The following is a 26359-nucleotide window of genomic DNA, read 5'->3' as shown; positions in this document are numbered from 1 at the left end:
CTCAATGGGGAAGACTAGTGATAAAATCAACATAGGTAAGCTTAAAAGGCTCAATCGATCCAAGAATGGCCTAAATCATGTCCCTAATCAAGTGCAACCTAGGATTTCGCCTCGAGTAACAATCAAATAAGTTCTAGAGTTCATTGAGATCATGGATTACTTTCAAAAGCATAAACATTCTCCAAGTGTATCAAACAACCAAGTGCATCAAGATTATAAACTCAATGTAAAAGAGTTCAAAACAAGGATGAATTTCATCAGAGTTAAGCACACAGACAAGTTCAACCTCCATCATTTTCTAAGAATCATGTATGTACTAAATCAAAATCATTATCATTGGCTGCAGATTATCAAGCAAAAGTCATCACAAAAAAATTTTTTTTTTTTAGAATAGAAATTAAAACTAACTTAAACATGCCAAACCTAAACTTAAACACGCCAAACCTAAACTTAAACACATGAAAGCAAACACAAAAATCAAAGAAAAATTTTCAGAAAAATACTACTCACACCCCCAAACTTAGTTATTGCATTGTCCCCAATGTAATCAATTAGAATCAAAGGTAGGTGAAAGAACTTCCCTGAAATATTTATTGGTGGTCAGGAGTCATCAGCATCATCCGCGCCATCTTCATTGTTGTTATCATTCAGTCCTGGTGGTAGTGATGAAATGTTGAAGTTCGTGTTCTGTTACTTTTCAATCGGTGGTTAAAAATCACGACTCCACAATAAGTAATAGTAACCCAATCACCCACAGTCGAAGTGACAAGTATAGCAACTACACTCAATTATATCCAGCAAGCACCATGTATATCAAACAACCCCCAAACTTTTCAGCAACTTAACCTTCCCAACCTCTCTCATTGTCATTGAATTTTTCACAAACACCTGGTGTGCACAAAAATTTAATGATCTCCCCAAAATTTAGTAATACCAGCTACTGTCACAAAGGACCGTACATATTGCAGCACATAGTACTCCACCAATCGAACAATCCACACACCCATTCCAACATCAAGCACTCCATCAATCACCAATTAAATCCATCAAACACTCTCAAACAACCACAAGTGTAATCAAAACTCGAATTTTTCAATCCAAATAATCAAATATTTATTCACAATATGCAACATAGGTTAATTGAATGTAAGACTTACAGACAAAACCTGATGGTGCTTCACTTGATTTGGTCAAATTGGCAAAGAGAGTAGTTGGAAGATCCGTTCAAATTTGGTGAAGTCGTACTCATGGATTTGATCTCTCTTTAGCCACCCTTGGATATTGAGAGGGAGATATAAGAATAATGCTGGAGAAGAGAGAGAGAGAGAGGAAGAGTTTGTCTTTCGTTGAGACACGAAGAGACTGTTGGTTGTGAATGTGGGTAACAATAGAAATAGTAGAGCAAATATACCCCTTTTCTATGTGGGTACGAGTTCGGGCCGAGGCCTGTTAGAATATCATGCCGTGGCCCGCCTTTTTATGTTGCTGATCAGTTCTGTCACGGACTAATGCCTTGGCCTGAGAAGAGTTAAGCCATGGCCTCCATTTTAATATTTCTGATCAGTTCTGCCACGGACTAATGCCTTGGCCTAAAAAGAGTTAAGCCATGGCATCTTCGAACTGTGAGATCAGAACTGCTGTCTGTTTTAGATGTAGCAATGCTGGATTGAAGAAAGGCTTCTGCTATTAAAATATGTGCTGCCAATGACTTGTGCCATGTTGCTAATGTGTTGATTTGCTTAGAGACTCCCAACATGTTTCAACACAACATAATAAAATTAAGAAGAATTCTAAATATAAAAGCAAACTAAATAACTTTTTTTTTTTTTTTTTTTTTGAAATAAACAAAAATTAACGAAGAATAATGAAAATCAAATAAATGGAGAAAGAGTTTAGAACACTTGGGTTGCCTCCCAAGAAGCGCTTGTTTTAAAGTCTTCAGCCTGACTTTCTCTGAATCACGTCAAATTTGCTAGAGTGATGGTGAATTTTTGACGATCAATTCCCCACACATCATAGATCTCCACCTCCTTCATGATTGGGTTAAGTCGACGTTGGTACTCAATAAAAGGCTTATGATATTCCTCCATACGGATTTTTGCATGCTGGTAGAAGGACAAATCCCCTTAATATCCGTTATGGACCATCCCAATGCTTTCTTGTAATCTCGCAACTCCCTTATATGGCTAGGAAGATACTTGAGCTCTAATGATGATGATTCTTGAGTTGACAGCTTCAAATGAGAACATAATGGTGGTTCTAACAACTCAAATTCTGGTTTAGAACGAGAGAATTTTGGTGCAGCCTCCAAGTATTTTACCAACTCAAAATACTTAAAATCTTTCTCATTGTAAGTATTAATGATTGCTAATTCAAGCTGGTTAAATGGGAGTATTTTTCATGGTCATGTCGAACACATGTGTCCACTGCATCAATTCTATAGCAATCGTCAGGCTCTTCAGTGGGAAACTTTGTAGCTTTGAAAACATTAAACGTCACCTCTTGATCTTGAACTCTCATAGTAAGCTCCCCTTTTTGCACATCAATAAGAGTTCTGCCTGTGGCTAAGAATGGTCTGCCAAGAATGATTGGAACATCCTTATCCTCCTCCATATCAAGAACAATAAAATCCACAGGGAATATAAATTTGTCAACCTTAACAAGCACATCTTCAATTTTTCCCCTTGGATACTTTAGTGATCTATCCGCTAACTGGAGTGTCACAGTAGTAGGCCAAGCTTCTCCCAATCCCAATTTTTGAAATATAGACAGTGGCATTAGATTAATACTAGCTCCCAAATCACACAAAGCTCTACCAGAGAAGTGGTTACCTATTGTGCATGGTATAGTGAAGCTCCCTGGATCCTTAAGCTTTGCTGGAAGTTTCCTTTGAATGATAGCACTGCACTCTTCAGTCAAACCCACTGTTTCAAATTCACTCAATCGCCTCTTTTTAGTCAAGATATCTTTCAAAAACTTGGCATAACTTGGCATTTGCTCTAAAGCTTCAGCGAATGGGATATTAATATGCAACTTCTTGAAGATATTTAGAAACTTTGCAAACTGCTCATCATGTTTTTGTTTCTTGAAACGTTGAGGAAATGGTGGGGGTGGGTTGTAATGAGTAATATTTTCTAAGCCCGGCTTGTTATGATCTTGGTTTGTAGTTTCTTTCTCTTGCTCACCCTTCTCTTTAGAACTGTTTCTTCTGCCACTAAAACATCTGGTTCCTTGACAACATCATTCAACTCTTTTCCACTCCTCAATGTGATAGCATTGCAGTGCTCCTTACCATCTCTTTTTGGATTAGTCTCTGTATTGCTAGGCAAGGTTCCTTGAGGACGGCTATTAATTGTTGAAGCAAGCTGACCCAACTGAATTTCTATATTCCGAATAGAAGCTGCTTGGCTTTGGAGTTGAGTTCTAGTCTCTGTCATAAATTGATTAGTGTTTGTCATGAACTGATTAGTGTTGGTTCCCATCTGATGTACTAGATCTTCCAAAGAAGGCTTCTTTTCTCTAGGGAGAGCTTGAGGGTGATAACTTGGTTGAAACATGGGCTTTGCAGATGAAGAGGCCTCAACTTGATTATTATTACTCCATGAGAAATTCGGATGATTTTTCCAGCCCGGATTGTAATAGTTAGAGTATGGATTATTCTGCCTACTACCAACAAAATTGAGAGATTCTGGATTATTAGGGCACATATTTCCCGAATGATTGTCTCCACAAATCTCGCATGTAACGGTAGGAGTTTGAATACATGAACTCCAAATGAATCAATTTTCTTAGATAGGGATGCCACTTGAGCAGTCAAAGCCGTAAGAATATCTAATTCATGCACTCCTGCTGTTCTTCTTGGATTCATCCTCTCTGTATGGTGTTGGAAGTTGTTAGAGGCCATCTCCTCCAATAAATTATACCCATCCTCAAATGTCTTCGCCATAAGAGATCCACCTGCTGCAGCATCAACAATCGTTCTAATAGATCCAACCAACCCATTGTAGAAAATTTGGATGATCAACCATTCCGGTAAAGCATGATGAGGACATCTCCGAAGTAAATCTTTGTACCTCTCCCAAGCTTCATAAAGAGATTCACTGTCCAACTGCACGAAAGTAGTGATATCATTCCTCAACTTTGCAGTTTTTGACGGTGGAAAATATTTAGCAAGGAACTTTTTCGCCAAGTCATCCCAAGTGGTAATAGATTCCCTTGGCAATGAGTTCAACCAATTCTTCGCCATGTCCCTCAATGAGAATGGAAATAGTCGCAGCCGGATGGCATCATCATCAACACCGTTATACTTAAACGTAGCACATATCTCTAGAAAATTAGCTAAATGTGCATTGGGGTCTTCAACCTGTGAACCCCCAAACTGAGATACTTGTACCATCTGAATAGTAGCCGGCTTGAGTTCAAAATTGTTGGCTTGTATCGTTGGACGACGAATACTAGTGTGAATCCCATCCATTAATGGAACAGCATAGTCCCGCATAGACTTAGGACCTTCATTACCATTAGTTTGGTCGGCCATTGTATGGTGTTGAGAAGCTTCTCGCTTATTCTTTCTATTTCTTCGACAAGTTTTCTCGATCTCAAAATCCAAAGGAACAAGCTCTGAATTCCCTGTACTACGCATACACTAGCCAAACACCTACAAAATAAAAAAAAGTTTGGTCTAAAATCAAATATGATTGAATTAATATTAACAAAAAGATTAATAAATTAGTCCCCGGCAGCGGCGCCAAAAACTTGTTGTCTAAATTTACGCACGCAAGTATACGTATCGAAACAAGTAATAAAGTGATAAGAAAGTATCGTTCCCACGGAGACTAAATACCAATCTATTATTAATTACCAATTTATCTCAATCTAATTTTATCCAAACAAAAGTAAAAAATAGGATTTAAGACTAAACAAGAAAACTAACAGAGAAAATAAACTTGCAGATTTAAAATCAATGAGTGATAAAATCTAGGTTTATAATTTCCCCCAAACAATCCACTTGATTTAATTCTCCTTCCCTCTATGATAAATTAATCCACTATGGTTGTCATCCAAGAACACTAAATTCTCTACAAGCCTCTTCCGATGGTCATGTAAAAATACCCTTCTAGACTAATTCCCTATATGCCTATGAGAATCAAATCAAGAAGAATTCATTAAGAATAAGTTCTCATAAGGAATGCACATGCAACCTGAGTATATTCCTATCTCAAATTAGCATATGTTAATCTATCTAGGTCATGAACACAAAATAACTCTGTCGATATTATTAGGTTCACCAAATCAATTCAATCAATGATCAGTTAATCAAATCGCATTAAACATTGGATAGAATAAACAATCACATGTGGGATCATAGAAGAAAGAAAGAAAACTAATCAAATATCATGAATGGGTTCCATTATAACCCTAGAATAGAAATTAGTTCTTCATTGAAAAGAAAACAAAATCACAAAAGTATTTAGCCATTCTTAGATTACAAAATTAAGAGAAGAGTTAAAGTTAAAGAAGATAAAACTCAAGAGCCGATCTCCAATTCCCGTCCTCCTTCTCAATCTTCTGCCTCCAAGAAAAACCCCAAAACTTCTGTCCCCAAATAAGGGTTAAACTTTCCTATTTATAGATATGGAGTCATTAGGGTTTAAGAGTCCCAAAATCCGTCTCTAATTCGGTCACCACAAATTAACGTGTAAAGCTGGAAACGTAAGCAGGTCATGGCCTCCCAATATATCATGTCGCGGCTTGTATTTTTATATTTCTGTTATGCCATTCTTGAATTCCCGTCGCGGCCTCGTTTTCTATCAAGCTGCGGCTTGAAGACTTATGCTTAGCTTCTTTCATCCGAGAGTGAACCAATTTGGAGTCAGAATTTCTCCTAAACGTATGCAACCATCCCAATGTTCCAAATTGTTCCTACTCTATAAAATAAACATAAAAATCAAATAAAAAACATAGAATCACATAAAAAGTATAAAACTAACTAAACTTAAATAAAAACAACTAAAAGACTCTAAAATTAACAAAATATTATATTTAAAAGTGGTTAATTCGTAGGTATAAAACCTACTCATCAGAATGATTTGTTACATCGAAGCAATGTTACTGCAACCCAAACGGGATCCGATATAGTGTTGAGAGCTAACAGGACATGTTTGTGTGGTCTTTTGAGGAAAGTTTGGAATAGATCCCTTTGTCACGTGTCACCATTTAAACGTTCTAGCCAGTTCAGCAGAAGCCAAAGAGATTGTCACTACTCCTAAGGCAGAAGGTGAATGAGGAAATTAGCAAACTCTTAAAAGTAGGGTTCATCAGAGAAGTTGAGTACCTTGAGTAGGTAGCAAATATAGTCGCCGTGCCAAAAAAGGACGAAAGGGTCAGAGTTTGCATTGATTTCACTCACCTTAATAAAGCCTGCCCAAAAGACAACTTCCCCTTGTCGAGGATCAATAGACTGGTAGATGCCACCTCAGGACATGAGAGAATATCATTCATGGATGGATGTTCAGGGTATAACCAAATCGCTTAGGCAACATAGGACCAAGAAAGAACGGCATTCATGACCGAATAAGGTTGTTCTACTTCAAAATTATTCCATTTGGTCTAAAGAATGTAGAAGTGACCTATCAGAGGCTAGTAACAAAAATGTTCAAGGATATGATCGAAAGGACGGTTGAAGTATACATCGATGACCTATTAGTTAAGAGCAAAAGAGCAGATGACCACCTAAGGACGTCGAGGAGACGTTCGAGCGCCGAAGAGGGTATCAGATGAAGCTAAACCCAAAGAAGTATGTATTCGGGGTATCTTCTGGGAAGTTCCTCGGGCATATTGTTACCAAGAGAGGCATTGAAGCAAACTTTGACCAAGTCCAATCTTTGGTTGAGATGTTGAATCCAAAAAGTCTGAAATAAGGGCAAACTTTAGCAGGAAGGATAACCGTCTTGAACCGGTTCATTTCTCTAGTTTCAAACAGATGCCATCCGTTGTTCAACTTATTGAAAAGGGGAAAGGGATTTGTATGGAATGAAGTGTGCGAGGTAGCCTTCTGCAACTTGAAGAAACACTTGGGATAGACACCCATCCTCAGCACTCCAAAAGAAGGGGAGGAGTTGGTAATCTACTTGACATCCACTACATTGTCCATAAGCTAGGTGCTTTTCAAGGTAGACCCCGGACGAGAATACCCTATCTATTATGTCAGTTAGACGCTTGCCCATCAGACGTTAGGTATACGAATACCGAGAAGGTCGGCTTGTCATTAGTTTACTCAGCCCACAAGCTCTAACCTTATTTTTTGTCACACCGAATCCAAGTGATAACTGAGCATCCCTTGAAGGATATAATGTATAAGTCGGATAAATCCAAGCAGATGGCAAGATGGACAATAACTCTTGGGGAATACGATTTGCAGTTCGAGGGACGAACAACTTTGAAGGGACAGGTGCTGGTAGATTTCCTAATAAACTTCTCGATCAAATATCCGGGTTGGGAAGAGGAGGAAGAAGAATATAAAATGGTAGAGGAGGTAGAGGCATGGAGTAAAGAAGCAAGGTGGATGATGTTCATTGACGGATCATCAAATTACTTCGGTTCAGGTGTTGGGATTGTACTGGTAACCCCGAGCAATAACAGAATCGAGAAAGTATTAAAACTCGAGTATGGGGCATCAAACAATGAAGTAGAATATGAAGCTATCATAAACGGGCTCAAAATGATGTAAGACCTCAAGATCAGCAGACTAGTGGTGTTTACAGACTCGCAGCTAGTCACAAATCAATGCAACGGAAACTATGACGCAAAGGATGAGCAGATGGCGAAGCACTTGGAAACGGTAAGAAAAGAGTGTAGTTGGTTCATCGAGGTAAAAATAAATAGGATTCCAAGGGATAAAAATAGGCATGTAGATTTATTAGCATTTATCGCCTCGATGCTCGAAAATTCAAAAATACGAACGATTCTAGTGGAATACCAGCAAAGGGCATGTATTGACTGCCAGGATAAAGAGTGTTTGCAATTCAGTAGGTCATTAGGATGGATGTAGAAATACGTAGAATACCTCTTAACAAAGATTTTTCCTTTGGACAAGAAAAAGGGTATAAATCTCCTTTATAAGATCGGAAGGTATACACTCGTTAAGGGGGAACTAAAAAAGATATCATGTGGGTGACCCTCTTGAAGAATCCAAGCTTGTGATGGTAGAAATACACGAAGGAATATGCAGAAATCATTTAGGAGGGCGGTCATTTGCAAACAAAGTAGTAACTCAATGCTACTTTTGGGCGAGGTTGTAGGAGGATTGCAAGAAGTATGTCAGGATATGTGACAAGTGCTAGAAGTAAGCCCGTTTGAATCTGCAACCTACTAACGAGCTTCACCCAATAAAGGTCCCAAGCCTTTCTCCACTTGGAGAATGGATATTATCGGATTCCTACCTCAGGGAAAAAGGGGTAAATTGTTTATCTTGGCGGCAACAGACTATTTCACCAAGTAGGTAGAAGCTAATCCCCTTACTCGGATCAGGGAGGAAGAGGTTATCAAGTTTACATGGGAACATATCATAACTCACTTCGGAATCCCTTACGTACTAATTTCAAACAATAGAACACAGTTTAAGGGAGGCCTAGTACAGTTGTATTACATGGAGTATGGGATTCGTTCACTCCATTCATCTCCGAGATATCCACAAGGAAACAGACAGGCAGAAACCTTCAACAAGATTATCCTAGACAACTTGAAGAAAATACTAGTTGAACATAAAGGAAAATGGTTGGAAGATCTGCATAACGTGTTGTGCGCATACTGAACAACACCCAAAAGAGCTACCCAGCTGACACCGTTTGTGTTGGCATATGGGACATAAGCCATCATCCCTACTAAAATTCAAGTCCCTACTACTAGGACACAAGTCGTTGAGACAAACATGAACGAACAAAGGATAGCACGGAATCTAGATTGATTGGATGAAACTTGGTGAATTGTCTCCGAAACGTAAGAGAGTCAGTTGTAAGTGGATCTTTAAAATCAAACACGATGCAAAACGCAATGTCGAACGATTTAAAGTCAGACTTGTAGCCAAAGGTTTTACTCAAAAGGAAGGCATTGATTACACTTAGACTTTCTCTTCAGTTTCAAAGAATGACTCATTTAAAATCATTATGGCATTGGTGGCTCATTATGATTTAGAGTTACACTAGATGGATGTGAAAATAATTTTCTTAAATGGGAGTTTAGATGAAGAAATCTATATGGAACAACCTGAAAGATTTACAGAAAAGAGAAATAAAAATCTAGCTTGCAGACATAAGAAATCCGTTTACGAACATAAACAAGCTTCAAAGCAATGATACATAAAGCTTCAGAGAGATCAAATCTACTATGCGAGGTTTAATTTGGTAGTGTTGGAGTTTTTGTGGCGAGAATCTAACAAAACAGTCAATTGGTTAGCAAGGAGTGAAACATTTTATGATTATTTAAGTTTTATAGATTCTTCGAATGTTCCTGTGGATCTGTATAATATCTTCTTGGAGGATTTGAATGTTTTTTTTTTTTTTTTTTTTTAACTTTTGTCTTTTTTTAATATATTAAGGTGGGGCCCTTCATAACCTCATCTTATCGATATAAAAAAAAAGTTAACTCACACCTGCTTTAAAGGATGGGGTGCAACACGAGGACTTCCCATGGAGATCACCCATCCTAATATTACTCTCGCCTAAGTATGTTTAACTATAAAGTTTTGATAGGATCCAGTGGGCACAATGCTTTGATATAATATTGCACCAAATGTCAACTTGGTGTGATGCACTTCTTGATTTTAGGCTTGGGAAAATTGCAACTCAAAAGCTTATGTATAAAGCAATCACCTTGCCCGACAAGCATTTTACGAAAACGTGACAATTTATGAGCGAATGCCATAGTGATGTAGATCTATAAATTTTAGGGATTTACATCTCAAGAAAAGAAAAGGTTGTTGTGGGACACACAAAATTAGGGGTGCACATTGGATTGGGTAAATCCGAGAACCGAGCCAATTCGAAGTCTTTTGGATTGAATTGGTTCGGATTGAGCATGCTTTGGTTCGGGTGCGAATTGTATATAAAAAAATCCGATTGATTTGGTTCGGTTCTGGATTAAGGATATAATAGAACCGTACCAATCCGAGAATCGAACTAATACGAAGTATGTATATATATATATATATATACCCTTTCTTAGTTTCGTGTTTCTATTAATTATTTCTTTTCTCAACTGTGTTAGTATGTTATGAAGAGGTAACTCATCAAAGTCTTCAACTTCATCTCCTCTATTTTTTTCTAACAAAAACTTATAAAAAATGTACATAAATCTCTCTCACAACTCTTAAATGGATCAACCCATTTATGAAAAAACTTTTTCAAAGAGTTTGATTCCTGATTTTTTTTTATGATAACCTTTATGCCATGTTTGTTAGATGAAATATACTATATGAATATGGACTTGGATTCGTTAATCTACTATTTATGGATTAGTTTCCTTACTAATCCATCTAAAATACCAATTTTAAAATTGTAATTTTTTTTTAAAGTCTCATTGAGCTTCCTCTAATTTTTAATTTATACAAATTTCAGTTAAAATTTAATTATAAAATCATTTTCATTTTAAAAATAGGCATTATTTATGATCTGATCCAAAGGGTTCCTCTTTTGAAAGAAAAAATACTAGTTTTTCTATTTTGAAAGTATGAGAACCGAGAACCGATCCGAACCAAGGTTGGTTTGGATTGGTTCGGTTCTATAGGGTAATTGGATTGGTTCGGTTCCAAGTTTGTAGAACCGATCATGTTTGGTTCGGTTCCAATTTTATCAAAATCCGAATCATGTGCACTCCTACACAAAATTATTTTCCTTAAGAACTTTATTTACTATAAAGTGTCATCAGACTTTTATGACTTAGATTATTTTCTAAGATGAAACGAAGTCTGAAGCTATTGGACTGTTGTGATGGGAGGAAAATGACAGCTTTCCTAGCTTTCCTAGAATTTGGTAAGATTATCACTTTTGATAGTTTTTAAGTAAAATTTCTAAAAATGTTTTTCTTTTCTTTTTGGAAAATCTAGTACCCCAAATGTTAAAGTGTCCAATCCACAAGTGGTGAAAAGGTGGAAAATTCGGCAATTTCCCTGGACCCATCTAAGATTCCTTAGACCACCGTCCATTACAAGTCTTCCAAAAGTATGTGGCTAAACCTTTCAATTTTTTATTTACTATGGTTGGTCTAGTAGATTTTTTAAGACAATCCATGCATGTGGGCCCAATAAACTTTTTATTTTTTTTTTATTTTTTGGTGACGTTGGGAGTATCCCCCCCCCACATTGATGAGACTAAGCCTTCTCGAGAGGAACTGCAAGCAAATCAAACTTACCCCTTCATGTGCCTATCTTGATGGACACTGACTTGGCCGACCCTTGGATAGGAGTGATCCGAAAATTTACAACTTTCATATGGTTTGAATCTTTATCGAGTCAGATATTGAGGCGCTTTGCCTCTACAGGGGTAATGAAGTTGTGCATAGCTCCTGTATCAACCATTGTCTAGGTGGTCTTACCACCAACTTCCAAAGACTTAGTCTCATCAATGTGGGGGGATACTCCCAACGTCACCAAAAAAATAAGAAAAAATAAAAAGTTTATTGAGCCCACATGCATGGATTGTCTTAAAAAATCCACTAGACCAGCCACACTAAATAAAAAATTGAAAGGTTCAGCCACATTCTTCTGGAAGACTTATAATGGATGGTCGTCTAAGGAATCTTAGATGGGTCCAGGGAAATTGCCGAATTTTCCGCCTTTGCACCACTTGTGGAGTGGACACTTTAACATTTGGGGTACTAGATTTTCCACAAAGAAAAGAAAAAACATTTTTAAAATTTTTAATTAAAAACTATCAAAAGTGATAATCTTACCAAATTCTAGGAAAGCTGTGGTTTTCCTCCCATTACAACAGTCCAATAGCTTCAAACTTCGTTTCATCTTAGAAAAATTCATAAGAAAAATAATTTTGTGTCCCACAACAACTTTTCTTTTCTTGAGACGTCCTATTGTTTGAAATACTATTATTTAATATACTTTACTGATTTTGGAGATCTTTTAAATGATATCTTTATAATATCTATTTTAATATTGTTTATTATATTTTATAAAAGCCAACTATATCTATCTGTGGGTTGCTCATTCTCAATCTTCTTTCGTTATTTTTTATATAAAAAAAGTGACTTGCTTTTTATATGGAATTTACCTTACATTCACAAGCAACCGAAGAATGATTTATGGGTTAATCATGATAAGATATACACTGATCCCTGCCTAATTGGTATTGAATTAGGCTAACGTGGCTAACTTAGTCATGCTTCTAATCTTACAATGACTTGTTGGGTCTACATTGATTGCCACATAAGTCGAATAATAATAACCTAGCCCTTTTTAGTTTTCATGGCCTGGATTAGGTGGAAAAAAGAAATGACTTTATCAAAAGTTTTGTAAATTGACCATCAGTGAACTCCAAATTTAAAATTCAAATCCAACGGTGAAAGTTTATATTTTCTTTTAATGTTTTTATAAACTTTTGCAATTCTTAAAATTTTGCATTTAAGATTCTATGGCATCCAATCATGTATTTTGATCCACAAGAATGAAATACATGATTGGATGCCGTCATAGAATTTTTGTCTAGTCAAGAAAGAATTTTTATGGGATTTTTGGATGTTTTATACAGGAACTGATCTTATGCATAAGATTTATAATTTGATAACTAATTAGTAAAATCCGAAGCAATTAAAGATTTCACAAACAATTTAACATACCTAATTCGGAAGCCACCATCCTTACATACAGATCTTGGCCACCACCAGAGTACTCTCGAAGATCGATTAGATCACCAAACCAAACTAGACATCCTCTCCCTCCCTTGTACGTTTATTTCGGAATTCTCATAAGCTGTACGAAGAACAATTCTTCCAGCATTCATCTTCACATTCTATTAGACTCATACTCTTGTTAACAAACGAGCTCGAAGTATAAGGCAATATCATACCCTTCAAAAGCATGAACCCATCATCCTTATCGCAATCAAATTTCATTTTTTGGAACACATCCACTGGACCCATCTCTCAAATTCCAATTCTGTGGGTACTTGGGCTCAAACCCTTGAACACAATTGCAAACAGGCGAGTTATTCGTGTCGCAAATGCCATAAGGACCACACTCTCTATAATTGTCACATTGGTCTTTTGGGGCATACCAGAAAACGTTCCAGTTGACACTAGTTGGTTTAAATATATATTTTTTTAGTAAATGTTTTGGAAAACAATGCCAAATAAATGTATTTATTTAGGGCATAATAAATGTATTTATTATTATTTTTTTTAATAACCGGGTTCCTTATAGACAATGGACCGAACCAGTATCTAGGTTTACCCAGTCCATAGACAATGGCCTTGTCCAAAGCCTAGTCCCAGGGCACGTGCAACACCCACACATCACACGCACCAGGTAAGTGAGGATGTGCCCTCGCGGGTGACCCTTGAGGAATTAATGCTCATACTTGGTATCAAACTAAATGTATTTATTTATTATATAAAAGACTAATATACCCTTATTTTTTTTACTAAAAGACAAAATGGGAAGGGGCATTATTGAAAACAAAAATTGTTGGAGAATACTACTATCCTCATGTGGTCTTAGATGTTAGCATTCACGTATTTATATCCCTAGAAAAAAAAAAACAAGAAAGAATGTTGGATTTACTTGTCACCAGCTACCTGTCACTTTCTTCTGTAACAGTGACATTGTTTAATACTTCATCTATTCAAGTAAATAATTTATTTATACTAATTCAAAATTTAAAGTCTTGAATAATATATATACATTCCTGGAAAAAAAAAAAAAAGAATGTTGCAATTATTACTTGCTATTAGCTACCTGCCACTCTCTTCTGTAATACTGACATTGTTTACTGAGCACATTTCTGGGCCAGCTAAAGATAAATCAGATTCTATTGTAAACCCAGGCTGTCTTGGAGTAGGAAGATGCGTGGTATCCATGCCAAGCATTAGAACTACAGTAGATACTGTTGGTCGCTCCATTGCATGTTCTTGTACACATAAGAGACCTATACGAATGCATCTCAATACTTCTGAGGCAGAGTACGAGTCTCTTAATGTTGGGTCCATCAATTCTATTTCCTTACCTTCGTTCCATAGTCGCCATGCCTGAAATAATATTGATCCCATCGTCTAAGATAATTAAAATGAGTTCATAAATAAATAAAAGGATCTTACAAGTTATGAAATACTATGTACTTACAAATCCCACAAGGCTTAATGATTGTTCATGAAGATAAAACTGGTTAATTCTCTTCCCGCTCACGATCTCCAAAAGCAATACTCCAAAGCTGAAGACATCTGATTTCTCAGAGAATCTCCCTTCCATGGCATATTCTGGGGACATATAGCCACTGCATTTTACCATTAAGGACTCAGTGGATAGATTAAGGAAATGAAAATTGTTCAAACCGATTAGTTTCACACTTTTTGATTTATTTCTATATTAATTAATTAGAAGGATAACAATACCAACAAAGGAGAAATTTAGGCTATCAAGAAACTAGTACTTACTATGTTCCAACAACCCTGTTAGTATTTGCTAGAGTTTGATTTCCTCCAAAAATCCTTGCCATGCCAAAGTCTGAAATTTTGGGATTCATCTCATCATCCAATAGAATGTTTCCGGCTTTCAAATCTCGATGAATAATTTTTAGTCTTGAATCTCGGTGTAGATAGAGAAGACCTCGAGCGATCCCTTCAACAATGTGGAAGCGTCTAGGCCAGTTTAGTTGCCCTTGTTTAGTTGGATCTGATCAATTTTTTTTTTTTTTTTTTTGTCCATTAGGCTATATTAGCAGAAGTTGAAATGATTTTGGAAATTATTCATAAATAGTAACCATACCAAAAAGAAAGGAATCCAAGCTTTTGTTAGGCATGTATTCATAGAGTAACATCTTCTCTTCCCCTTCAATGCAACACCCTAAAAGCCTGACTAGATTTCTGTGTTGAAGTTTGGATATCAATATAACCTCATTCTTGAACTCCTTCAAGCCTTGTCCAGAGCTTTTGGAAAGTCTTTTCACTGCTATTACTTGACCTCCTGGTAGCGTGCCCTGAGATGGCGGAAAATTCATATCAGTTATTTTGAATTGCCAACTTCCTCAAATTTTATTAAATAAAAGACTACCTCACCTTGTAAACAGGGCCAAATCCCCCCATTCCAAGCTTATTTGCATTTGAAAAATTATATGTAGCATTTGCAATTACTTCAAAGTCGAATACTGGTAGATGTGGGGCTTTTCCTTGCTTCGAACCCTCTATCTGTATTTCTGCCTCAGTGGTGTCTTTGCAATTTTCGGTAGTTCCACTAAGATCAAACAGATCCTCTATTTTTCTTTTTGTCCCTGTTGTTTGGAAATTCAATAAATAATCGACATTCCACGGTACTATCCATGGAAAACTATATGAATGTCCCCCTATACTTGGGGAAGGAGTAAGACCTGCCATCTTGACCAACATTTTGCATATCTAGTGCTTGTGTCCCCACATCAAAATATTTATCATTTCATACAAACAACACTATTTTTCGTTGATTAGATCGATATACTAAAAAGATGTCAAATGACAAGAGAAAAAGGATCAAAATACCTATATATAACAATAAAGGGGAAATACAAAATTGCACTAATTATCAATTTATGTTGAACTTATGATTCATAAGATGAAACTATAGAAAAGAGTGATTGAACAAAGGTTAAAGCAAAAAACCAAATGGAGACCAACTAGTTGCAGATGACTGAGTATCATTTCACTGTATCACTTAAAAATTCACCTTGCACTTTATTGGTATGATTGCACTAAAAAAAGTTTCATTAGTTCTGTGTTTATATAAGAGAGAACTTAAATTGACTGGTATGAGAGTAAATGGAGAGGTGATGATTGCGTATCCACTTATGTACAATTGGATTGTATCATCGACCTTGACTCCTTAGTTATTTGCTCTAATTATAGATGAAGTAAATGCTCATGCTAAAGAGCATGTACCTTGGCATATGTTGTTTGCATATGATGTAATGATTGTTGATGAAACTAGAAGATTCAGCCGAAAGCTAGAATTATGGAGAGAAATGCTGGAGCTCAGGACAAATACTTTAGAATAAGCAGAATCAAGATCAAGTACATGGAATGTAAATTTATCACAAACACACAAGATGGGGTATCCAGTAAAAAGTTGATTCATTATAAATACTCAAAGAGATGGCTTTCATTGTCCGTAAGATCATATTTGGACAGTTAAAGAGGACGTGCTAAAGTGCATGTGATTGACGTAAGCCGAGGAAATTAAAAAGAGGTTTTATAACATGAGAAGATGATGGACTATGCTTTATGGAGCGTAATGTTGGGCTGTCAAATATTATCATATCAACAAATTGAGCACAATAGAGAGGAGGATATGGATATGAATAGTAGAAAAGACTAGGAAAAACAAAACTAAAATGATCATATTTCAGAAAATATAGGGGTGGCTTCAATAAATGATAAATTAAAAATAAAATGATAGTGTAAATGAATATGAAAACGCTTTCAATAACATATGACATGCTCTAGATAGGGTGGAATGGATGAATAGTAGTAAATCTCTTTTTTTATTTTTTGGAAGCAAGATATCCGTGCCTCTTAAAACACCCAACTAATCCTCAAGATAGGTGCAATCCCCTCCTCTACACACGCAACAAGTAATTTTTGGGAAAAATAGATAAGGGTGGCCTGAAGGAGGGTTTCGAACTTCAGACCTCCGCTTCGGGAGTGGCCTTGGCCATCACACCAACCATTTAATGTAATATGTATGTGAGTTTGTGAAAAAATTTCCATAGCCTTAAAAAAGAAAGCACCTCATGTTCGCACACAATTTGCATGTATTTAGAATTCAAGTATTATCATTGATCTCATGATCAACTACTGGAAGAGCTATATGGGTCCATCTCACGGAGGATTTCAACATTCATATCCGTGTAAAAGTGTGAATTTCACAATTATCAACAATGCTTGCCATAATTCTAAAATTTTAAGGGGGTCTCATTATTTGACCCTATTTTGTAGGAAGTATAACATCATAAATGTTTTTCATAGCTATTAGATGAATTTACCTTTTCTTTTCTTTGTCCACCTGCTTAAGATAAATATTGACGATGCCAATATAATTATACCAAATATGATGCTTGGTATGATAATGACTCTTGGAACTTTTTTCTTTCGACCTGCAATTTGAATAAGAAGGCACTAAACTGTAAAATTCGACATGCAAATTTGACAGGCTAAGGCCCACAAATTTTAGCCCATTGAAATTTTTTATGTTTAACAGATTTGGCGGCTAGCTTAGAGTTGAATTTCTCTCATTCTCCATTAATTTGACGATTTCGGTCCATCAAAATAAAATGGACAACTTGGTTCATCAAATTTTATGAAATTTGAGGGTCTTGGGCTGTCAAATATAGGCTTTTTTCACTTTGTGATGAGGAAGTGTTTCAATAAATTAATTGTATTTACATGAACTAAATTTTTCCACTAATAAATCTTTACTATTATAATGGAAGAAGGAGGAGTAGAAGCGATTCAATACCAAAATTTAGATTCCAAAAATACACCTAACTTAACATTTAAATTTAACATTTTCAACATCATCATCTTATGACTCATATCAAACGTTGAGGATATGATATGTTAGTATTTTTCTTTTTAATATAAGTAACATAATGAATTATAACCAATTTTGGCTGGTAAAATTAATTATGAAAAGCATCTCTCTACTTTGGTAAATAGCTAAAGAGTTAATTCGCAGGTGTTGAAAAAGAAATAAATCCATCAAACATAATATGAGTGAGTGGTGACTAATTGAGAACAAATTAGGAAGAGATGATGAATGTGTTTCAAATTGTAATTAGTTTATATTATGTATCGACATTTAATCCATATATTTATAGGGGTATGTTAACATCCAAGACCTCATGGGGATGTTAACATTCTTTACCAAATTCACTTTTCAGTAATACCGACATCCATTTTGTCTTTTAGTGAATATACAATGATATCTTGGTTTTTTACATATCTTCTTCACATACTTCGGTTACTCAACAGTGATTGCAATAATTTCCAACAATTTTTTTATCGTGAATGACAAATGTAGAATGATATACTCTGAATTTTAAACATTAAGTATTTTGAAGATTTTTTAGTAACTTTTGATTCGATGTTCATTTCGCAACTATGATATATGTATTTTGGGTATTTTGAGAAGTAGTCGTGATAATCTGACACTCTTTGTATGCTCTCAATCACATAATCGTATATCCTTTGCTTCGGAATACACAAGAAAAAGATTTATGGTTTTGTAACTACCACATCAGGAAACTTACAAGGATTGTTAGAAAAAAGAGCGTAAGATTATCAATAGTCTTTGAGAAGATACATCCAATTTCAAAGTTGAAAAAAAATGAAAAATCTAGATCACATTTACAGTATTGAGTTCAGTACCTTTTATTGTCGAGTTCAAGATTTTTATTTTTGAACTTAACAATAAAAATCTTGTACTTCACAATAAAAAGTGGGGTAAGCTACACTTTCACCCCCTTTGATTTGGCATAATCATATGTCGACCCCCTAACGTTTTGACAATTGCACTTACCTCCCCTATATTTATCTAATGGATTCACTTACCCCCCTTTCTTCTACTTGCCATCAACCAAACATTAAAAATACTGCTTTATTACCTTTTATTAAGATCATTTCACCCTTTTTTTAAATATTATTCTTTTTTATAAACAAAAATATCATTGTAACAAAATGAGTCTCCTTGTGAATTATGTTTAGACAGGGCCATTTTTATAGTTCCAAAATTTAAATTTTTTTTCATGTATAAAAAAAAGATAAAATGTGAGGGTAAATAGCATTTGAACTTTAACACAGTGTGTAAAGGGGAAGTAAGTGCAATTGTCAAAATATTAGGGGGTTAACATGGAATTAAACCATACCTGCACAAGGGGGTCAAAGTATAATTTACCCTAAAAAATAGTGAACTCGACAATAAAAAGTGGTGTACTCAACACTGTAAATGGATCCAAAATTTTTAATTTTTTTTTCATTTTTCAATTTTGATATTGGATATATCTTCACAAAATACCCAAAATGCATATACCTTAACTGCGAAATGAACACTCTAATCAAAAGTAATGAGAAAATCTTTGAAAATTTTAGAAACTCAACTTCGTTCTTCAATTATTATTTTTATATATAAATCATCAAAATAAACTATATATCTATATCTATATATATATATATATATATATATATATATATATATATATATATATAGAGGAGTATATCATTCTCCATTTGTTATTCACGATAAAAACAATCGTCGAAAATGAGTGCAATCAACATTGGAAAACATATATGTGTTAAAAAGATGAGAAAAACAGTCATTTAGGTATTCCTGAAACATTATAAAAAGAGATGAGGTTGAGGGACCATCAAGAAAGAAAAAGTTCACTAAATGGATTATCAATCTACTGCCCAAAAGTTTGGGACTACCTAAATAGAAACCCCTCCCACAGGGTTTATTAAGTAATTTTACCTTTATAATCTACTAGAAGGTGGCATGTGTAAATATTCAGGGCTTTTTTATAATTTAAATTATTAATTAAGGAGATTTTGAAAATAACATAATATAAGACATTTGTGTAATTTTAACTAAAAGGTAAAATTACTTTAAGTAACATTGTAGGAGGGGTTTCTTGCTAAATATTTGCTGACTTTGGGTGGTATCTTGATAGTCCCTTGAGTAAATATATCTAAATGGTCCCTCAACCTCATATCTCATATCGCCTTATAATATTTTTTGGAGTACCCACATTATCCTTTTCTCATCTTCACATGCTTGGGTTCTTCAATGGCGGTTGCAATAATTTTTGTCGATTTTTTGACGGTGAATGACGAATGGGTAATGATATACTTCTAATTTTTGACATTTAATATATTTTTTGATCTATTTCGAAGATAATATATGCCTTTGAGGTATTTCAAGAAGATCTATTTAGTGTTGAAGTCGAAAAAAAATAAAATTATATTATAGTGTCAAGCTCAACACTTTTTTCATTTTTTTTAAGATAAACAATTTTAGTGCTGAGTCCAACATTTTTATTATGGAGTTCTCAACAATAAAAATGTTGAACTCGACAATAAAAAGGGTTGAAGTCAATAATAAAAAGTGTTGAAGTTGACATTGCAAAAAAAATGGTGATTTAGACATGTCCCCCAACATTTTGTTCAATATTAGAGATACCTCCCCATGTTGTCAAACTGATGACATACCCCCTTTGAACTAGGTTTTATTTTGGAGAATAACAAAAAATGACCTAAATGCCATTGTTTTCAACCTCAATCCAAAAACCTCTTCATTTTTCTCAGAGAAAAATTAACCATTTTCAACTTTTTGAGCTCATCCACAACCTCATCTTCATCAAATTTTTCATTCAAAAATTCTTTTGATCTTCTATTTCTCCAATAATCCTATTTAAATATCTTCGATCTTCAAGTTGATAAACCCTAGAATCTCAATTTCTTACCACTTCAACCTCATCTTCAATGGTTATAGAAACTCTTGATTTTTCTACCCAAAATTTCATCGATCTTCAAAAATCATGTCTTATTCTTGCAATTTAAAGGTTCAGGAAGACAAAATCTCAAACTTAAAAAAGATGTAAAAAAAAAAAAAATTCATCTATTGAAGATGACTGGTTTTGGGGAAAAAGTATAGACTGAAATGATTGATTTTGGGGAGAAAATTAGCAGAAGGTTGAAGACAATGGCATTTAGGTCATTTTCTGTTAGTATTCCAAGCAGAACCTAAATCAAGGGGAGTATGTCATCAATTTGAAAACGTAGGGGCATATCTCTAATATTGATCAAAACTTAAGTGGGGTTGCCTAAATTACCCCAAAAAAGTATTGAACTCAGCACTACAACTATTGATCTAAACAATAAAAATGTTGAACTCAACACTACGATTGTGATTCAGATTTTTCATTTTTTCAACCTTGTCATTCAAAACATCTTCTCGAAATACCCAAAATACTTATGTTATTGTGGTGAAAGGGATGCTAGAATAAAATATTATAAAAATATATATATATTAGAATCCCAACTTCAAAAAATTTAGAATCAAGTATATGTCATTTTTTGTTATAGATCGTCGAAATAGATAAGAAAAATACATTTAAATGTTTAAAATTAGGAGCATATCATTCTTCATTTGTCATTCACCATAAAAAAATCATCAGAAATGATTATAATCGTAGTTGGAAAACCTAAATATGTGAAGAAGATGAAAAAAATGGGTAGTTTGGTTACTCCAAAAAAATATTTTGATCATGGGACATGAGGTTGAGGGACCATTTAAATATGAAAAATTCACTAAATGGACTATTGAGATACCGCTCGAAAATAAGAGACTATTTAGAAAGAAACCCCTCCTAATTTTCTATTTAAAATATAAAAAAAAATTAACTAACCAATAGACCATAATTGTTGGTAAGGTCATTTGTATACACAGGAAAACCAAATTTTGGCCTCCTCTCCCATGTGATTGCCAAAGTGGTCGATTTGCAATATCATTGACTTTGACAAAATAAACCTTAATAATTAATAAGATTAATTATATTATAGTGGCATTTTAGAAAATCCAAATTTTGGAGTCAAACCACTTTACTCGGCCTTCCCTCATTATATTAGTGAAGATAATTAAAATAAATAGACTTACCAGTAATATGGGGGGTGACAGTGGGTGGAGGTGAATAGTTGATCTCCGATGGTGGAGGATTGGCTGCAAGTAAATGACGAGGACTAACTCAGTTAAATAAGGACAAAGGGAAAACTTGTATTAGTGAATTTTTTTTATTGTTAAGTTGGGGCTAAATCCGAGTAAAAGTGCTCGTTAAGTCCTCCAACAGGATAAACAAAAAAAATTTGAGTGACATTAACAATGGCTGAATTTTAATAATGGTGCTTTGGTCCTATAGACATGTTATTTTGATAAGAATCAGATTCTTATAAGAAACTAAAGGCTAAATCAAGATCATATCCAAAAGATAAATTATTTGTTAAGAAGCGCTCTAGATTCTGACAATAGTTATAGAGCGGGATCTAGAACTTATCTAAATATTACTTATGTTTTTGTCTTTTTCTTGATGATTTAGGATCCTAAATGGTGTCCCATTCCTGTAAAATTGGAACGGTGTCTAAGTTTCCCAACGTGCAACAAAACATAATTTCAAACACAGGAATAGAGGGAGTAAACCACCTTGAGTTACTTTCATGTTTGTCTCAATTTTTTAAAATCCATATAAATGAATTGCTTTTTTCTCTAAAAGAATCGTGATAATCTAACTACCCCAAGTGGCACACTCAATCAACTCTCCTGACATAACTAGTTTGAGAACCATAGATCTAAATGCCTCGGGATACAAAACTGTAATTTCCCATAAAAATGTGTATCCCGAGGGCATTGTGTATCTTGAAACATATGGATTTACGATTCCTGAATTTGTCACGTTAGGAGAGTCAATTGAGTATGCCATGTCGGGTAGTCAAATTATCACGAATCTTTCTAAAAAGATACCCATGTAACTGAATGTACCTCTATACCCTTATTTTCAACTTAGTTACCACTTTTCATAATTTGTTAAAAGGCATATGTGTTTTATTTAAGTCAGCAATAAGGCTTAAAAAAGCAGAATTGTAAATATGACTAAGTCCAGTTCTAATAAAAACAAATAAATATAGAAAACGATATACTGAATTACTTTTACAAAACCAAGGTTGAAAATTTTGAAAAAGTCAGTCATTCAAAACTGTTTTTGAAGGATCTTCGTTTCATAAATATTTTAAAAGGAATAATAGTCCCATGCTCCTTTTTAGTGGTAATTTTTTTTGAAAGGGGGGGGGGGGGGGGGGGGGGGTTAATTATTCTCTCAAAGTAAATTATCTTCAACCATTTGGATAAGATGATCATGATTCATCATCATAGTCATAATTGTGATCGACTCATCATCATCATTATCATCGTCACATCATGACTATCTTCATCGTCATCATCATCTTAGTCAAGAGGATGAAGATGAAGATGACCGGTTTTGAGAAGAAGATTCGTGGGTTTTTGGGTCATTTTTATTAGTCTACAAGATAAGACCGAGGTCTAAAGGCATGCAAGACTAGAAAAATATACAATCATCGTCATCTTAGTAAATACGTTCAAAATGACTTGACTTTTGAAAGATAAATCTCCGTTGTTTAAATTATTTTTCATCGGTCAATAAGAGGACAAAGGCAGGAGACATCTCATTAATCCTTTGAAAATATAAAGAGATATATTAAATATCAGCAAAGCTGAAGGGTCCAAGCAGACGAGTCTTTTTGTTAAGGAAAGTCATCGTCAAGCTTCTACAAAGGAGTCTGACTTTGATGCGAGCAGGTCACTCCAAAATTTTGAAGGAATCCTCTTTGTGTAGGTTATCTGAATTTATTTCACACCCCTTCATTTCTGTCAGAATTTGGAATACCTCATTGTAAGTGCCACGTGTAATCCAATGAACAGGATTCCTTCAAAATTTTAAAGATAGCTTCAAAGTTATTTCATCTACAAAGGAGCATTGGGGGTGTAGGGCCATAATTAATGACCCTAGTAGATAATTGATGGGAAAATGCTGGAATGACACAGGCTATTTACTGCGATTCTCATAAGTCCGACATGGGATTTGCAAATAGCTATAGATGTGTTTCCTCATGATATGAGTAAAAATCATCTATGGTTATGTATGCATCTCCACGTCAGAATTGTAAGAATTGCAGTAAATCCTATGTCATCCCGCACGACTCTAATTGATAATTATCAATGAAGCTAATTGGGCTTAGACCCATAGTTCAATTGGTTGACATATTGTAGTGCAACTTTGAGGTCGTGAGTTCAAGTTGGACTTTCCTATTAATAATAATAATAATAATAATAATGAGATTTACCGAATTTCGAAGCGGCCACCCGTACGTAGAGATCTTGGCCACCTTCAACATTTCGGAGATCAATTAGATCACCAAACCATACTATACAACCAATTCCTCCTCCACGAATGTCCGAATTCGCATAAGCTGTACAAGAGCAATTATTTCTGCATTCTGCTTCACATTCCTTAAGACTTATGCTGTTGTTAAAAACCGAGCTTGAAGTATCAGGCATTTTGATCCCCTTCAAAACCAAGAACTCATCGTCCTTGTTGCATTTGAATTTCATTTTTGGCACACATCCACCTGACCGCTCTCCCGAATTCCAATTCTTTTGGTACCTGGGCTCAAACCCTTTCACACAATCGCAAACAAAATTGTTATTCATCGGGTGGCATATGCTGTAAGCACCGCACTTCCTGTAATTGTCACATTGGTCTTTTGGGGTATACCACACACTTTTCCAATAACCAGCCGTGCCCATCAATCGATATTGAAGCTGGCCAATTCCATTCATAAACAACTTCAAAACAACAGATTCAATATCTAGTGAAAATGTGTAATATATCTCCTCCTGGTTGACGATGAAACTGTAATTGAAGCCATTAAAGGGTGGCATTGTAGGGACACCACTAAATATGACCCCATCCCATGGCCCACATCGGTGCACCCGGATCAGTCCTTTATACAAAAAAAATTCAGGATATCCATGAGGATCTAGATTGAAAGAATAGTCACCTGTAGAAGGATCATCGGCATTCTTCCATGATGTAAGAAATCGATTCACACCAGTCTTTAAGTCCAACCCTAGCTTCATTCCGGGTAATAATGTATCGGTCGGGTAATCAAAACTCTGCCATATATACTTCTCAGGATCATTATTGTTTTCTTCTTGAATAACAAGATTTCCTGAGTCTAAGAGCTGTGCAATTGGGTTTGCTGCCTTGGACTTATTCGTCGACCAGGTAACTCTGGACTCTTGGTTTAAAAGAACGAGCTTGCCTTCTTCGTCCATCTTAAGAACTCCGGATGAATCTGTAATTGGGTTGTCTCTGTTTGCAACCCAAACTACAGTTTCACTTTCGATGTTCTTGTACCATATTCCCAAATATCGGTTCTTTGATTTTCCAGGACTGAAGAATCCTAATTCAAAGAGATTTCCTTTCGATACAAGCGTCTCACCATCTTTAATGGATTGTTTGGGAGTAAAGATACAAGATGTATTGGAAATATTTGAGAAAAATGTGAGTGAAGTGACTAATAAAATGAGGGGAAACTGCATGCCAGTGAAGCTTCTCATTCTCTCCTAACCAACGTATCTCAAACTTTGGGTCTAATTATTTTTGTATAGTAGAGAGCTGCTATTGGCATCCCAACTTTTACTTCTTACACCCCAATTAAATATTAAAATACACCCTTCAAAATTTACAAAGGTTTGGCTCAAATTATAATCTCAACGTTACAAACCATTATAAAACTTATTCAAACAATTTCAGTACTTTGTTTACAATTATGATTAGACTCATAAATTCCTAAACCAAAAAATAGAGGCAGAGAGAGAGAGAGAGAAACCGCAACTTTTACTTATTTTCAACCATTCACTTATTATTTTTAGAGATTTTTCCCTAAACGTGTGCAGCTTATGTACAAATTCTGGTTTTGGTACAATTCATTTTAATTTCCGAAACATGCATTCGTCATTTCTACATCCTACGAATTGGTTTGTTCATCACTTTTAATATCTACGAAATCATGCATGTTTTGGGAATTAAAATGAACAGCGTACCAACTCGCAATTTTTTCATATTCAGGGCAAGAAATGGATATTCACCCTTTTCTTCTTTTTAATTAGGGTGCAATAAGTAAAAATTAGGGTGCAATAAGTAAAAGTTAGGGTGCTAATAGCAACTCTCTGTTTTAGTATGAACGGAATGTAAGGTGGGACTGGGAGTCAGCAGAGAACGTGGACGTGGACATTGACGCTGGTTGCTTTTACTTCTTTCTTGGGCTGAGACATCAGGCATTATTATCTGTTGGCCCACAGTTGCTAGACGTTGGTTGGTTGGCTCGCACGGGCTGAGAAAAGTATCTATGGTTCTGTGAAGGTAGTGTACAATAAAGAGGGTACCAATTACCATAGGCATGGAATAAGTTTGTACAGAAGTTTTTCATTCAATTGGTGACTAAAACCAGCATTAATCTTGGGCATGAAATAAGTGTGGACTTG

At 35.2% G+C, this 26359-nt stretch overlaps 2 protein-coding genes and 1 non-coding gene across 4 annotated transcripts; 1 reads left to right on the top strand and 2 right to left on the bottom strand.

Moving 5' to 3' along the window:
• Positions 1–2367: 2367 nt before the first annotated feature.
• Positions 2368–4642, bottom strand: LOC147387709 (uncharacterized). The gene is made up of 4 exons (XM_086420225.1): positions 3764–4642; positions 3186–3659; positions 2725–3063; positions 2368–2607 (listed from the first exon to the last, which is right to left on the bottom strand). Exons 1-4 carry the CDS (start codon positions 4640–4642, stop codon positions 2368–2370), a joined length of 1932 nt encoding a protein of 643 aa, XP_086276351.1.
• On the top strand, positions 4035–4141 carry LOC147387710 (small nucleolar RNA R71). Its single transcript, XR_015171623.1, has one exon. It is a non-coding gene; the product is annotated as a small nucleolar RNA R71 (small nucleolar RNA).
• A 9031-nt stretch (positions 4643–13673) lies between the features above and the next one.
• LOC147387708 (G-type lectin S-receptor-like serine/threonine-protein kinase At4g27290) lies at positions 13674–25438 on the bottom strand. Of its 2 annotated transcripts, none has more exons than XM_086421676.1 (8): positions 24154–25438; positions 21899–21961; positions 17232–17342; positions 15277–15488; positions 14987–15197; positions 14656–14839; positions 14345–14495; positions 13674–14250 (listed from the first exon to the last, which is right to left on the bottom strand). In XM_086421676.1, the coding sequence occupies exons 1-8, from the start codon at positions 25430–25432 to the stop codon at positions 13957–13959; spliced, it is 2505 nt and encodes an 834-aa protein (XP_086277802.1). In that variant the 5' UTR covers positions 25433–25438; the 3' UTR covers positions 13674–13956. The 2 variants fall into 2 exon arrangements, with proteins under 2 accessions (XP_086277802.1, XP_086277800.1); XM_086421674.1 differs by having other exon boundaries at positions 13676–14250; positions 14656–14893.
• Positions 25439–26359: the final 921 nt, after the last annotated feature.

This window comes from Akebia trifoliata, chromosome 13 (genome assembly GCF_017979445.1).
Source record: "Akebia trifoliata isolate Shusen 1 chromosome 13, ASM1797944v1, whole genome shotgun sequence".
NCBI lineage: Eukaryota > Viridiplantae > Streptophyta > Magnoliopsida > Ranunculales > Lardizabalaceae > Akebia > Akebia trifoliata.
Note: the sequence above shows the minus strand (reverse complement) of the source record. Positions and strands in the feature narration are given on the sequence as shown.

Coding starts and splice junctions, on each gene's coding strand:
- LOC147387709 (XM_086420225.1), bottom strand. CDS start 4,642: ATGCGTAGTACAGGGAATTCAGAGCTTGTTCCTTTGGATTTTGAGATC. Junction 3,064..3,185: donor AAACAGTTCTAAAGAGAAGG/GTGAGCAAGAGA, acceptor CATGATGAGCAG/TTTGCAAAGTTTCTAAATAT. Junction 2,608..2,724: donor GAGAAGCTTGGCCTACTACT/GTGACACTCCAG, acceptor CTTGATATGGAG/GAGGATAAGGATGTTCCAAT.
- LOC147387708 (XM_086421674.1), bottom strand. CDS start 25,432: ATGAGAAGCTTCACTGGCATGCAGTTTCCCCTCATTTTATTAGTCACT. Junction 15,198..15,276: donor GATTTGGCCCTGTTTACAAG/GTGAGGTAGTCT, acceptor CCGCCATCTCAG/GGCACGCTACCAGGAGGTCA. Junction 14,251..14,344: donor CATTAAGCCTTGTGGGATTT/GTAAGTACATAG, acceptor ATATTATTTCAG/GCATGGCGACTATGGAACGA.